Source organism: Dermochelys coriacea, chromosome 15 (assembly GCF_009764565.3).
Source record: "Dermochelys coriacea isolate rDerCor1 chromosome 15, rDerCor1.pri.v4, whole genome shotgun sequence".
In the NCBI taxonomy this organism is placed as follows: Eukaryota; Metazoa; Chordata; order Testudines; family Dermochelyidae; genus Dermochelys; species Dermochelys coriacea.
The window spans coordinates 24671477-24687366 of record NC_050082.1 but is presented as its reverse complement, the minus strand read 5'-3'; the positions used below and the strand labels follow the sequence as shown (position 1 = coordinate 24687366).

At 43.2% G+C, this 15890-nt stretch overlaps 1 protein-coding gene across 6 annotated transcripts; it reads left to right on the top strand.

Annotated features, from left to right (window-relative positions):
* The first annotated feature begins 311 nt into the window (after positions 1–311).
* KMT5A (lysine methyltransferase 5A) lies at positions 312–12590 on the top strand. Of its 6 annotated transcripts, none has more exons than XM_038373888.2 (8): positions 312–547; positions 1162–1259; positions 4346–4502; positions 6804–7023; positions 7830–7917; positions 8358–8417; positions 9423–9613; positions 10841–12590. In XM_038373888.2, exons 1-8 carry the CDS (start codon positions 538–540, stop codon positions 11049–11051), a joined length of 1035 nt encoding a protein of 344 aa, XP_038229816.1. In that variant the 5' UTR covers positions 312–537; the 3' UTR covers positions 11052–12590. The 6 variants fall into 6 exon arrangements, with proteins under 6 accessions (XP_038229816.1, XP_038229819.1, XP_038229818.1 ...); XM_038373890.2 differs by having other exon boundaries at positions 325–579; XM_038373891.2 differs by lacking the exon at positions 8358–8417.
* The last annotated feature ends 3300 nt before the right edge of the window (positions 12591–15890 follow it).

Below are 15890 nucleotides of genomic sequence, written 5' to 3'. Positions count from 1 at the left end.
GGAGGAAGGAGATGCCGGGAAGGGAATAGTATAGAGCCAAAGATTTGGCCAAGTGGGGAGAGATTTGTGTATGTAGGGTATTCTGCACTGTTCCCTGTAGGGCTCGTATGTACAACCAATTTGAACCCCACACTAGGGGTACGTAAGGCTATTGTCAAGCGATCCAGAACTCTCACCCACATGGCGCAGCCTAGCAAAGGAGGGAGAACTTCTGGTCTGGCCTCCAATCACAGGCCCCTTGTTCTTCGCACTGGCCAATCAGCGACCAGGGGACGCACATTTAAACACCCTTACTGGGAGCCAGCCGCGCTGCCTTGGATGGCTCGCACGGAATAGGGGGAGGCGGGACGTTTGCCTGCGCACCAATCAAAGATCGGGCTCGTGTGATAGGCACGTGGGAGCGCCAATCAGACAGCGGAGAGCGGCTCAGTGTATCTCTTTGCAGCAGTTCGGCTACACTGAGAACCGTGAAGGTTCTCGGAGCGGGACCTCCTGCTGCGACAGCTTCGAGCCGGGCTTGGCTCCGCTCTCGGGGCCATGGCTAAAGGTACCCGCCCTGACAGGTGCTGGGGGGGGAGGGTAAGTTATGGAAGGGGCTGAGTGGGCGTGTGTAGGGGGCTGGTGGCTGGGCGCCTATGGGGGCAGGGAGTGAGTGAGTGAGTGAGTGGGTTGGTGGAGGCACGTCGGGTGCGAGGGGCGCAGCTGCCTGGGGGGGTGTGAATGGAGCTGGGGTTCTCGAGGAGTGGGGGGCTATATAGAGGGTGGGTGACGTGGGGGCGGCGGTATGGGGCTATGGGGGGGCTGGGTCCCGGTCGGGGCGATTGAGGGGGGGTGTCTTACGGAGGGCGGTGGGAGTGGGTCGATGGGGGGTATATTGGGGGGGGGGTCTAGGAGGCGTGTGTGTGTCAGATACCTGCTCCTTCAGCCCGGGCTGCTTTGCTCTCTCTACCGCTGCTCCGGGCTCCCCTGGGGGGCAGCGTGTCCGCGGCGGTGGGGGGGGCTCGGCGGCGCTCCTCCCCCGTGCGGGGTGCGCGCTGGGCCGGCCTGTCCCTGCACCCAGCCCTCGAAACATGGCGCAGGTGGCGACGGCTCCGGCCGCTGCCGGGGGCTGAAGCGGCCCCGGGCATGGCTCTGACGCCCCCACCCCCTGCTCTCCCCTAGGCAAGACCATGTCCAAGCCCCGGGACGGCAAAGCGGAGGCGGCGACGGCTCCGGAGAGCACCGAGAGGAGGGGGCCCGGCCGCCCCAGGATGAACGGGGTAAGCGCCGCGCCCGCCCGGTGCCGGGGGCTGGGCCCTGGCCGGAAAGGTTATTTCCTGCCGTTCCCGAGCCCGGGCTGCGGAGGGGCGGCTGGAGCGGGCCCGGGGAAGCGCGGACGGGGGCAGGAAGGCGAACCCCCCCCCGGCTCCTCCTGGGGCAGGGCCAGCCTGCAGGAGCGCGGGGAGGCGGAGTCGGGGTGTGGGGAAAGGGCCGCCCCTTGCAGCCCGCCTGGGCCCGTCGCCCTGCTCCCCCGCGAACCCCGGCTAAGGGGCGCCCGGCGCTGCTCTCCGCCCCGGCAGACGTGGCCATGCAGCTGTCCCGCGGGGCCGCTCCACGGGCCTGGCCCCGCCGCTGCTTCCCCCCGGGAGGAACTCGCCGCCCTGAAGTCAATGGGTCTGCTCACGTGAGTAAAGTTACGCGTGTAAGTGCTGGCAGGACGACGCTGCTGCTGTTACTGCAGCAGCCTTGCAAGCCCTAGGCAGGATCAGAGCTTCCCGGGAGCCCCAATCTCGCAAGCTGATCCCCATTCATTGAGGCTTTGGCTGGGCATAAGGGTCTGTCTGTGGGAGTCAGGTGGCAGCAGAAGTAGCTGTGTAAACACATACAATGACTCACTTCATCGGATGCATCGGTATGCATCCGATGAAGTGAGCTGTAGCTCACGAAGGCTTATGCTCTAATAAATTTGTTAGTCTCTAAGGTGCCACAAGTACTCCTTTTCTTTTTGCGAATACAGACTAACACGGCTGCTACTCTGATACAATGACTATCTCCTTCCCTGCCTGGAAGAATTTGCAGTCTTAAAGCCCGGGTCTTCCAAATACTTTTAGCATGTGATTAGTCCCATTGAAGTTGGCGAATCCGTAAGTGCCCACAAAATTGGGACCTAAATGCAACAGAAAGAAGAAAAATATTTATAGTCTTGTGAAGGGGGTTGACTTCTCAAAGGGGAGGATGTATACACTTGTAAATGCAGCTAAACAAACTGAGTGAGCCTTTAAATGCCCAGGAACTAACACAATTCTGCTATTGGATAAAGATCATAATTTACGACTAATTCAGACACAGAATCTTAAACTGATAAACTGCTTATTGTTATAATCTTAAGTTAAAACATGTGTGTTCCACAATAGGCTCCCTTTAATTTTCAGTGCTTTTGCACCCATATGTTGGAATATGTGATTTATTTCATGCTTTAGTGTAAGGTTCCTCTTTTTTTTGTGTGAAAATATATATTTTTATTTGTTACACAAAAAACTGATTTTAAGATGTAAGAAATATAACCAAGGCAATCTTGGTTCTGGCTAAATTATTTCAACACACCATGACACCACGGGGTTGAACAGTCAAATTCACTAGATAGACACCTAGGAGTTAAACTGGGAGAAGGTAGTGGTACTCTTCTAAGCCCCCAATATAAGCTCTTCCCACACAAGTATAGAGGCTGGGACTGGATGATGGGGATGGATCACTCAATAAATAACCCTGTTCTGTTCACTTTCTCTGAAGCGTCTGGCACTGGCAGGTGCTGGAAGACAGGATACTGGGCTAGTCAGACCATTGGTCTGACACAGTATGGCCATTCTTATGCTCTTACATCACAGGAATGAGGTACCAATCATGGTAGATTGTGCAAGTTCTCTAAATATGTCCATGGGCTCCTGGAGCTTGGCTCACTCTCAATGGGATTTAAATATGCCTGTGAGATCATTAATGGGGCTAAGTGCTCTTCTGGGCTCTGCTGTGTTCTTGAGCTCGTTCTTGATTGAGCAGAGGGAGGAAAATTTAATAGATGTTATCTCCCAAACACCATCTATTCATGATGCCAAAATGAGTGCGCAGATCTGTGATTTCTCCCATCCCCCCCCCCCCCCCGTTGCTCATATAAACAATGACGACACTTAAATGTCATCACTCAGTGTCTGAGTTCACACCTCTATGAGATGTGTGGGTAAATTCACACGTCTCGGAGGTATTGTTCCAGACTCAGGCAAATCTTCCCTGCATTGGTTATGCTTGGCTCACATTTTTGAGATTTTTTTTTTTTTAATAATCATAACAGGCAGAGACTTCTTTAAAATTAAAAGCTAAGATTCTGAGCCACAACGCTTGAGATAGGTACAGTTATGTCACTATGATATACCTGCCCAATTTAAACATTGTAGATACTATCTTTGAGGGACAGTAATTTCACATGAGGCAGAGTGTCATGGAGAAAAAATTTCAGAGTCCAACTTCATTCATCAGATTCTACATTGTCAGAGTACAGTTAGCATCATTCAGTACCTACCTCATAAGTAGCAGATTCTGGAGTGCTTTCTAACCTGTTCATACAATGCACTAGAAACAATGCTGATTAATTTTAAAATTGGTTAGACAGTTCTTTCTGATTCATTGGTATCTCTGTGTACTGTAGGTATTGATGCGTGTTCTAGAGTCCATTTTTGGAATGGGGGTGGGAAGAGAAACTGCAAAGAATTACCAAAACTGAGTTTTTTAAAAAACTAGCCTTGGATCAATTTTGTTGCTTGTTTTTCTTAATGCAATTTCAGGAGGAATATCTGCTCCCTAAATAATGGAATATACTTGTCTCTGGTCTGCACTACTATAGAGAAATTAAGTAGTTATTCTATTAAAAATAAGAAGCATTTGAGAGAGCACCTTAATTATATGTAGGTCCATGGGGAAAAAAATATGGGCACCAAATGCTGCCCTCAGAGACCAGCATTGCACCTTGTGTTTAAGTCATTAGGAGCTATGTACGCATTCAAGAAAAGAATTTAGGCCTGTATTCTAACACTTAATTCAACTAACCTGATGCATTTAATTTGTGTTTGAGGAAATGTCTCTGTGCTGAGAATTGGCATGGTAAGTTCTGTTCAAGCTATTACCAGCCAGAGTGATATGGTTTTGAACATAGATGGTTTTATAGATAGATGGATATAGATGCATTCTCTGCTATTCAGATGCAAAATATGCTGCAGTAATGTAGGTGTTGGCCTATGTAGCATGAGCCAGATACCAACTGAAGACCTGAGATTGAGATTTCTTTGATGTAATGAGCTTTATTGGGTCTCTGTTTTAGGAGAACGTATTTCTTGGCCAGTCCAAAATCTACACCTACCTAAATCCTAACAAATCTCCTGGGGCTCGTCCGCCCCTTCAAGAGGAAAACTCAGTCATGCATCATGAGCTGAAATGTCCAGGCAAAACACTAAATGAAACATGCAAAAGAGGAGACGGTAAGATTGACCTTACAACAGTTTGCCTGTGGGTTAGAAAACATGCCTTGTCTGGCCCTGTGACTTGTTTTTTTTCCCCTCAAACTTTCAAATTGGGTACAACTTAAGATCCCTTTTGTATACCCCCCTCGCCCCCCCATGCCTTCCCAGCAAATAGAGTTAGTATATATGGAATTTCAACTGTCTTGCTAATACTCATGTCTTTACCAATTTCACTTAAATTAAATGATGCAGCTGCTTGGTTAAAATTTCCTTCTTGTTTTCTCTTGGCTTATTTGTTTTCTTTTCCTGGTGTAGGACTTAAATATTTAAATCTTAATAGTCCCTAAATTGCCTGCATCCCCCACTTGTATTTAATCTCTGTGGGTCACTTTGCAGTTTGGCTTGTCTTCCTTTCCATGTTTATTACCCAGAGTTGGTTTTCTCTGCAAACTTGATTACTATTGGATTAATGCCAAGGAAACACCAAGCCAAGAAAGGTATGAAGCAGCCATGTAGTGTAAGAGAGGTGCCAGTATTTAGGTTTAATGTCTGTGTAGATAGTTACGGGTGCGGTAGGGGAAAGAATCTTTTGAAAACTGATACTTGGACTAGACCACCAATGCTCAAAAACTGGTAGTTGCTTTTTCACTGTGACGGAAGTAGCTCTGCACACCAAATGGGAATGTTTCATAGATTGAGAGTCATTGATGTGTTAAACCTCCAGCTCTCACCAATTTTAGCACTTCTTATTAAAAACATTTTTACTTGGTTAACCAGGATACAAATCTTATCTGAAAATTTGTATGTACAAGACACTGGGTTGCATGCAGTTAACATCTCCTCTTCCTGTGTTCATGGAATTAGTCTGACCATAACTAGTTTTACTGCTGCTTGTTTATTACTAGGGTTTCTTAAGCACCAGTCACTGTGGTACCTGGGTGCCATTTAAAAAAAACAGTTCACATTTCCATTAAACAGAAAATAATGGCTTCAGCCTTAAGCCACATCAACCTAACTGCAAACCCTGCAACAAAGAGCCAATAAAATAAAAGGTTTCAGAGTAGCAGCCGTGTTAGTCTGTATTCGCAAAAAGAAAAGGAGTACTTGTGGCACCTTAGAGACTAACAAATTTATTAGAGCATAAGCTTTCGTGAGCTACAGCTGTAGCTCACGAAAGCTTATGCTCTAATAAATTTGTTAGTCTCTAAGGTGCCACAAGTACTCCTTTTCTTTTTAATAAAATAAGTGTCCTTTTGTAAAAGTGGCTCAGATGGGCCAATAGAAAATGTTTCAGAAATAAAGAACCTTCCCCCATCCAAAGTGAGGGCACTGAGGATAGATGGTAAGAGTACTCAGATTGCAATTTGACAGTGACTGGGGGGGGAGGGCTGTTTCAATCTTTATTGAAGTCAGAGGAAAGACTTGGATTGTTGTAAGCGGTGACTGCATGAGGCCCCCTAGAGGTTTCTGATAGACTCCAATTCAGCGAGGTACTGAAGCATGTACTCCACTTTAAGCATGTGAGTAATCTCATCCCTATTCAGCAAGGCTCTTAAAACTAATTTTACTTTTTAAAATTAAGCAAATGTTTTGCTGAATCTAGGCCAGGTGAAGGTCTAGAATTTTTTTTTAAACTATTTACCTTGAGAATCTACCAGGAATCCTAGAGACTACCACCCACGTTCTGAGTCTGCATTTACTGATTGTACCAGCTGCAGCATGTAGATTTGTTACAATGTGTATAATAGGAACAGCAATTTTGATTCCTCTTCTGTTTCTATTGAGTGGTGTGGTTGTTGTTTTGGATGGCATTGGCCTCTTGATACCAATAGCTGCTGCCACAAAGTATGGAACTACAGTACCCCAGCAGACTCCAGTAGTCTCTCTTTCCTTGCAGAATATTCATCTAGTTGTCATGCTAGTTTTAGAGTTCAATATGGCAAACTTGCTGGCTTGGACAATAGTGCAATTGTTACAAAACTCCCTTTGTAGTGTCTGCGATGTTGAGACTTGGGAAATTCTTTGTCTGGCTAACATCTTTAACTAGACAAAATGCTTGGGTTCAGATCCTTCCTTCCACCCTTTAGAACCTGTAGGAATTAGACTCATGATGCATAACAGATAACTTGGTCCTTATGACTACTTATTTTGCTATGTAACAGAAGAAATACAATGTTTCCCGTTCCCTCCCTTGTAATTTTTTTTTACAGATAAAATACAGGTTAGAAACCTTTAAGAGTTTAGGATGCTTTGTGATGCAGAAGAAAGGAAAGCTAGAAGATACCTTATGTTAGTCTGTCCTACATTTTCCATCCACAGGGAAAAAAAGTACTGTTAATACAATAGAAGGTGCTATAAAACCAGAAGATCAGAATGATAAAGAAAGTGGGTGTAATTCTTCAGCGTCCTTTCCTAATCAAAAACAAGAAGCTGCAGAAACTCAGAAAAACGTGCCTCTGCCTTCTGATTCTACTGATGCAGCAAATGCAAAGCAAGCTCAGAAGAAAGTGGTAAAAGCAAAACCTGGACCGAGGAGAAAGTAGGTGACATGTGGGAGCAAAGACAGCCATATGCCATATTTTGGATTTATTTTTGTTAAGCAAATGTGCCAGAAATATTTTCTGCTATAGATAGAGGCAGAGGGATTCTCTTCTGAAACCTACCCTAAAGAACAATAGAATATAAATTCTGTACTGTGATGTAAGCATTGATATGTGCCTTGCAAAGTATTTTTTTTTCTTGAACAGGCTGCTTTCTAGCTTGTGTATAAATTGGTGAGCATTTCCACTAATCTTAACTAATGGGAACTAACAAAAGTGGTTAAGATGTCATGGGGGGGGGGGCAAAACAAGAAGTTCTTTGGCCAGACCCAGGATATGACCTTCATAGCTAGTGGTCTGATGACTGAGCTGGTATCTAAGCTCACTCTTGCATGAGCAGTATAAGCCAAGGTTTCACCGTGTGATGGATGCTTCTGTCTTCAGCTGCAGCCAACCATGGAGCAGCTTTAATTATGGAAATTCTAGAGCATCTTAGGTTGAGAGACACACAGGTGCTGTATAATATTAATTTGAGCTAATTCTCTACACTTCTAGATATATCTGATTTTTCTCATCTCAAGAGTTTGAGCTGAAATACTGGTCATGAGGCCAGGTGTGGAAGCATGTAGGTGTACAAGGCGTTGTATCAGAATGAAGGGTGCAGATTAAAAAAAAAACTTTTTTAGTTCTGACCAGCCATCTCTCAAATCACTGTCTTGGAAGGAAAAGCTTCTTGACCTTTTTGGGTTAGGACAGTGAGGCCAGAAAAGCTGAAGTATTTATGTATCCTTTCCTTATCCCTCAGAGCGCAAGGAAAAACATCACAAAATCGAAAAGTGACAGACTATTACCCTGTTAGAAGAAGTTCCCGGAAGAGCAAAACTGAATTGCAGGTAGTGGTTTTTGTATAACCCATCGAATCCTGGCAGTTTCCATGCTGCCAGTCAAATGAAAACTTCGTAGGATGAATGCAGATACTTGTAATCTCCAAAGTACTGTCTAGGGTAGATCTTAGATAAAGTGCAAATAACAAATGCACAGTATAACTATGTAAAGTAACACTTCCTCATAAACAGCAAAACCTAAATTTTGATTTCTTTGATGCCTTCCAGCTGCTTATATAGGAAAAACTGCACATTCCTGGAGCGCAACTTGAAATTTTCTTTTCAATGTTGTAATATTTCTGACAAAACTGACATGCTTGAACTCTAAATAGAGCAGCACAGAGTGCTTAGAAAAGTGAGATTACCAGATAAACACCTTCCTAAAACACTTGGCTGAAAAAACCCTGCAGAAATCCTAGTAGCAATACTGTGGGTTTTTCTTTTTGCAGACTGAGGAAAAGAGGAGAATAGATGAATTAATTGAAAGTGGGAAAGAAGAAGGCATGAAGGTAACTGCAACACCAGCTTAAATAGCATGACACTCCATCTGTATGGTAAAAAGGTTTATTGGCATGACGCTGAACAGCATATGTAGGCTTTTCCATGTGGCACTGAATGGGAGTGTGGTGATAGGAGAGCCACTATCAGTTTATTAGCTAGTATCACAATTACTGGAGTTAACTCTGCTTACTGCCTGGGGGTCTTGTTGCTGTTTTTCCCTTTCGGAAGTAAGAGTTTGTACTTCTTGTCCCTGCTTACCTAGTGTGTGTGGGGGAAACTAAAACTTAATTTCTAGACTTCGTATTATTTGATCAGAACTCCTGAAGCTATTCAGCTTTAATATTTGAAGGAATCATTTCAGGTATTTGAAAGGGCTACACCGAAAAGTGATGTGTTCAAATTAATAAGGAAACTTCTATGCTAGTAGCAGAAAAACTTCCCTTGTGTGTGTTTAGGGAGTGGAATAGCAATCCAATGAAGTGATGGATTAGATAATAGAGAATGTTGTAGGGAACGAGACTGTATTGGCTCTGGACTAGACTAGCTTCCATGATAGGCCTTTCTGCATCTCTAACTCTTATTATTATTTTATGTTGCAGCCAAATTGGACACTGAGGGTATCTCCTAGTCTGCAATGGAAAGACTAACTCCACCCCCACTGCTCAAAGGAAAACAAATAATTGCTATAAAAAGAGGACTAATCCCACTTTTCTGCATTTACTGTCCAGTGGACATTGGTCTTTTTTATCTAGGAAACAGTCTATCTAAATATCTGGTGATCTGCATCCCTAAGTTCATCCCATGTATCTCCCCTAAAGGTGTGCAATATGCTGCCATATCTTGCTATCTAAAATACTTGTTCATATGTGCCACACTCTTATATTGGTGCTAACGTCTCAAAGACAAATCCTTGTAGGTTCCCTTCCCCCCCCAAATAGGTAGGAAATAGATTTACTTGAAACAGTTTAAATATTTTGCAGCTTTGCTAACTGAGCTCCTTTTCTCCTTGACAGATTGATTTCATTGACGGTAAAGGGAGAGGGGTAATTGCTACCAAATGCTTCAGTCGAGGAGAATTTGTGGTAGAATATCATGGGGATCTCATAGAGATCACAGATGCTAAAAAGCGAGAAGCTGTGTATGCCCAAGATCCATCCACAGGCTGCTATATGTACTACTTCCAGTATTTAAGCAAAATGTACTGGTAAGCTTTTGATTCTGTTTTAAAGTTTATATAAGGAATATAATAATGGAATAAGTGGATGAAGCTTTGAAGGGGCCAGATTTTTCAGTTTTCTTGCAAAGTGTAAAAGTTCCAAGCTCAAAATTTTCCTTGAGATACTTGCTTTTTATTTGAATACATTTTTCACTCCTATTGCTTAAACATTCAAAACTACATGCTGGGTACCTCTTCGGGTTATAATGAGTGAAACTGGAATTAAGAGACAATATGTTTTAGTGGATAGATCTGGGATTTGAAGTTCACAGACCAGCAGCAGAGCTAAGAATCTGGCTTTCTGACTAGCTTTATTTACCTCTATATGTTAACCTTCCTTACCAGGCTGGATTTTTGCTTGTAAAAACAGGTCAAGAATTGAAGAGAGTAGTAATATACCATGATTTACTTAAAATTGCTGCAGCTGATTAAATCCATAACTAGTATCTATTAAATATTGGAATTTAAGTCTTCTTGTAACAGTCCTACATATTAAATATGTTTGAAAATTATAGCTTTTAATGGGCTGACTTCTACTATGCTGTCCCAATGACACCTATGTTTAGATACTATAGTGATAGGCACTATACATCTTCAGGTAGATGCTGTGGCACAGCAACATGTGGACCAACTTTGGGAATATTCCCAGGTCAGTGGAGACTGAGCATGTGTTGGACACTTAAGTATACCCAGTCTTAAAGGAGCAGGGGTCTTTATTGTGAGTTGTGCATCCTTTTCCTGACTGGCACAATAAACACCTTCCACAATATCTTCTGAGGAAGCTGTGTGTAAGACTGCAGGCCCTTCTGGGTGGTTGCCTGATGGCTACTAATGGGGAGGAAGCAACATCTAGAGAAGAAAGGGCTCCACAAAAAGCTCAGTAAATGACTCTAAGATGTCAGTTCTAGAAGAAATCCATGGCTGAGTTGAAAGACTTAAAGTTGTGATGAACATATGCCGTGGGGTGTTGACTTGTGGTAATGTAAGACTGTAACTAGATTTGCTCGAGCAGTTTGGTTAAGCTTGTTTTGCCTATCAGGGCAGTAGTGGCATCAGGATCTTTAGTATTTTTTTTTTGTTCTGTTTTCAAGCCTTGTGCTGACTGCACACAATCTTTCATCTCTATTTTCAGTGCGGATTTAACTACTTCTAGTAGTGAGAGCATGACTTGTGTGTGCTGTACAGAAATCTTCCAATCTGTGTTTGTTCTTTCAGTGTCGATGCTACAAAAGAGACTAATCGTCTGGGAAGGCTGATTAATCATAGCAAATGTGGCAATTGTCAAACAAAGCTTCATGATGTTGATGGCGTACCTCATCTCATACTGATAGCCTCGCGAGACATTAAAGTGGGTGAAGAACTATTGTATGATTATGGAGACAGAAGCAAAGCTTCCATTGAAGCTCATCCATGGCTGAAACACTAATCCATCCTTCTTCGGACTGAGCACTGTTGAAGAGAGTTGGTGGTGTGGTGTGTTTTTTTTTTTTTAATTTATAAAAACACTGCTATCTTAGTGGATTGCTTCTGGTGTTTTAAAATAGTTTAAAAAACACCTTTTGCTCTATAGTATTTAAATATCTGTTACAGGTTTCCAGACAGGCTTGAACAGATGGTGGCAGATTACTGAAACTTTTTTATTCAGTTTTGTACATTTTTGCAAATAGATTGATCAGCGCTTCCTGAGCATGCAGTCAAAGACTTATGCATATTTTATAAGGGGGGGAGGGAAGAAATCAAATCTGAATTTCTGGGTTGTGCTCCTGCTTTTGCAATGAAATTTCATATCCTGTTTAAAAGGAGGAGATATCAACTCTTTAGCTTGATGGTAACAGATGTGTCATACGTTCTAACTCTCAAGTCACTGATTCGACTACTTGTCAGCCTCTTTAAACCTAATACTGACTGACCAAGGACCTTTTCATGAATGAAGCATTGCTAGTATCATTAACTAGTCTGTGCTAGGAGTTTTTTCCAGCACAATGCCCCTTGTTGGCAACAAAAGCACCAAAATACACTGCAATAATGGGATTGAATGAACAACCTGGCTGCCTTCTTCAGAGAGACATAACTCCAATCCAAATGGAGCTGGATTTTTATAAACTGGGTTGGTGCTTATTAGAAATGTGAAGATAAAATGTGCAAGTCATCAAAATGAGGAATTGCTTTTTAGGTGTTACTCTGTTTTCTAAAAAGTTTGAGATGGTACCTTTTTTATAGGTAGTGGCTGATTTGAGGGAGTTTTGTTAAATGGCTTTTTAGAAAACAAAACAAAAAAAGCCTCTCTACAAACGTATTACCTCCCAATGTTAATTGGCCACATCAGAAACTGAATTATTTATTTACTGTGAATGCTGGAAGTGGATCAGAATGTTTCCAAAATTAGGAGTCTTGTCTTCATGTGCATCTTCAGTCTTGCTTTTGGAGTTGTGCATATGCATTGAAGAGAGTAGATTCCTTAAGGCCTGATCCTGTAAACTGTTGTGCACTGTCTGGTCCCATTGACTTCAATGGGAATTGAGGGTGCTTAGCACCTTGCAGAAGATGCTCAGTACATCACAGGTTCGGGCTTATTGGGGGAACCAAATCCATGGTATGGGAAGGCTATACAATGGAGATCCAGACAGTGAATATGAACTCTTATCAATTGAAATGTTTGCCAAGGCATGCTTGGCATGTGTGTAGCTGAAAGATGGCCTTAGGCCACCAGCCACGCTTCTTGATGGAAAATGTGTCAGCAAGAGGTCTGTGGCTTTATTAATGTCCTCTGCTCTTCCATGTTCTCAAAGCTGCTCCTCCTGCGCATACCACCCAAGGCAGTCATGTTCACTTGTGTGATAGCCAGGATAATACAGTCCAACCTATGTGTTTCAGCAGCAAGCAAGCTGGTTTAGTGATGTATTTTAAAAACAAAAACTTGAAGAAAATGTGTCTGTAAAATAAAAATATATATATTTATTAACAAAGAATTGGCTGCCTCTGTCTCAGATATTTTTAAGCAAGCTGTGAAAATGGTTAACCCTTAGATGCCTGTTGTCTTCTCTATCCAGTGAAAGCTCAGGAGGGAGGATGTGTATGTCCATAGTCTCTGAAGATTGATAACTCGCTAACCACTATCAGTTATATATTTTGTGTGCAAGCTACTTTGGGGATTTGAATTAGATGTAGGCACAGTAGAGTTCCTTCTCTCTCTCTCTCTCTCTCTCTCTCTCTCTCTCTCTCTCTCTCTCTCTCTCTAATAGAGAAGCCAAAAATGTGTGCAGATTCTCCCCCTGCAGCGTCGGCTAGTGGCTAGAGTACTGCATTCTTGGGCAAGTGACTCTTCACCTCAGTTTCCCCTTTTCTTAAAACAAGGTCTAAGGATACCTACCTGCATTGTTTATGAAAATACACTCACGCCTTGTCTGTAATTGACAGTTGGATGCTGCTGCATTGAAATGCAGCAATAAAGCTAGTGGGACACAGAGAATGGCAGTTTTCTGCTTTCAGCAGTTAAACCAATATCATAAGCAAAATACCACCTCATACCAACCTGCAGTTTGGCTTTAGCACGTTATGTAGAAGAATCCCTATCTTACTCTCCCACAAACTCCCTGTCCCCCGTCTCTTGTTGATATCCCAGTGGCATCATAACTGAGTCAAGGATTCCTTGGGTTGGGGCCAAACTGTCCTATGTACTAACTTTATAAATACAAGCTGAAAAGGCTGGGTCTAGTCTTGAACACTTCTTTTTAAAACAAAGATTTGGCTTTTTCAGTCAATCCCCCAGCCATGAAGCCTGCTCATACTGTATTAGAACCAGGTTTTTAAATGGGGAATTGTAGGCAGTTTAAGTTAATGGACCTCAATTGTACACATTCTAGGCTGGTCCCATGTACCTTTTAATTGACCTGGAATTCTGCAGCAAGACTGGAAATAGCATGGCAGCTTCGGGTAATCATGTGGAAGTGAATGCATTAATTAGGGAATCAAGTAACACAATGGTACAGCATTCCTTAATGAATGGTGTATATAAATATGTCCCACAAATATCACCAGATTGTATGGTCTTGCAATAGCATTGCAGATATTGGCCATGGTATGCTGGAGGTCTTGGCTGATGGAAAGGGAATGTTTGGGGAATTTGGCAGCTGGTAAGGGTTGGAAGGTGGATTGGAATCATGGGGGAAATGTTCTAGATGTATTCTATTGCTAAAATTCAATGTGAAAGATATTAATATTTAAGTGGCAATGATGAGGCTTTGGTGTCAACATTCCATTGAAATGAATTGAAGAGCTAATATCTTTGAGCTGTGGTTTCAGGCTCAAGGTGGATATTCTTGTATCGGCTCCTTTACCTGTAAGGACTAGATGGACGTGGTGGTGGTGGTGAACTTGTCAGTTCCCCAGATGCAGGTTATTCAAGGCTTTGGGACTGTCCATAGCCTGAGGAACTTATCTATTTCTTACATGGGCTGATTGCAACCACTTACTCTATTTTGAATTCTGCATTGTTTCCCTGTTCCTTAGAGGGTCCACTTCTGATGGCCTGGAGTCCATTTTTAGTGGTCCAGATCTCTCCCTGAGGGGCTACCCTCTTTCATTTAACTCACCGGGGATGACTACTTTCCTCAATGCTGGAGCTGTCAGTTTTCTCATAGCTATCCCTCCTGTGCAGTGCTAGCCTATAAAAAACTCAGAACCTGAGTAGATCTTGCCACCTCTCCACCCTCCCACCCCCTAACCCAAATTGCTTTCCTAATAGCAGCATGCCTCAGTACTGAATTAGAAATGTTCATAAACACTCCCTCCCAGTAACAGGAAGGCGTGGTGGAGTACACAGACCTTTGCAGCAGAGTTATGCTTTAATTCTGTTTGTAACAGCCACCACATCAGCAGCTAACAAAATTAGACTATTTATTTTTGGATGTGTTGGCCCAATATTCTTTCATACTTGATAGAATGACTCTCAGTTTAATTAGCCCTCAGACCCAGAAGGGTTATACAAGAAGCATCCCCAACATTGGGGTGTAATGTTTTGAAGATGGCAAACCTTGTGTTCCAGTTCTCTGCAATGGATGGATATAGACAAATCTTTCCAAGTTAGGCATCTTTGATATTGTTTTACTAATATGCCATTGCTCATGAACACATTTGAAAACTACACTACTGGTTTTTCTACCTTCTGTGCAGCCATAGTAACAAAGCATGCCTTCTAATAAGTATAGATATGCAGTATCATCAACTGACCTATATTCTGTCTACTGCTAGCATATAAAAGGGAATCAAAGGAGATCTTAGAATTCACTTCCCTTTTGAAAGGCAATAAGATTATATTCTTGAGTCTTTTAATTTTTCCTACTGTTTACAAAAGTCTAATCAGCCTGGTATCTAATGCTGTTAAAATAACTCTGGTCTTTTTAGATGTAGATGTTAGTACAAACCTCAGATACTAATTATCTCCCCTACACCTACCTTTCATCTGTTTGACCTAAATTCATTTAGTAGTGGATTGCAACTAGATAATTACCATTCCTGTCTCATCTGTTCTGTATATGCAGCTCATTTAATGTATGCTTTTTTTTACTCTATTTTCCTAAAACTAGAATTCTCAATTTTTAGTGTTTTCCTTCCTATTCAGTACCTATGAAGAGTCAGTGTAGAATGTGCTATAGCTCAAGAATATATTTATTGCCTCTGAAAGGTTTTAGTACTAACTGAAGTCCAATATAGCCACTGAGCAGGATGAATGCATGTAGTAAGTGTTAATACTCTGCTACAATTTGCTTGACTTTTGACCTGAAGGATCGCCCATAGCCATGAGAGTTCTATATCTATGGTCTAGCCCAGGAGTGGGCAAACTACGGCCTGGGGGCTACATCCAGCCCTTCAGACGCTTTAATTCAGCCCTCGAGCTCCTGCCAGGAAGTGGGGTCTGGGGCTTACCCTGCTCTAGGAGTGGAGTGGGGTTGGGGTCTTGCTCTACTCCACAGGGTTCCCAGAAGCAGCAGCATGACCCCTACAGCTCCTGCATATAGGGGCAGCCAGGGGACTCCACACGCTGCCCCTGCCCCAAGTGCTGCCTCCACAGTCGCATTGGTCGGGAACCACAGCCCATGGGAGTCACACGGGTGGCGCCTGCAGACAGGGCAGTGCGCAGAACCACCTGGCTGCACTTCTGGGTGGGTGCCAGAGGGAGGACATGCCGCTGTTTCTGGGAGTTGCTTGAGGCAAGCACTGCCTGGAGCCTGCCCCCCAACCCTTCCCATTCCCCAACTCCCTACCC

Excerpts from the sequence above, each read along its gene's own strand:
- KMT5A (XM_038373888.2), top strand. Across the intron at positions 1,260-4,345 it reads GCCGCCCCAGGATGAACGGG|GAGAACGTATTTCTTGGCCA; the intron begins GTAAGCGCCGCG and ends TCTCTGTTTTAG. Across the intron at positions 7,918-8,357 it reads AGAGCAAAACTGAATTGCAG|ACTGAGGAAAAGAGGAGAAT; the intron begins GTAGTGGTTTTT and ends TTCTTTTTGCAG.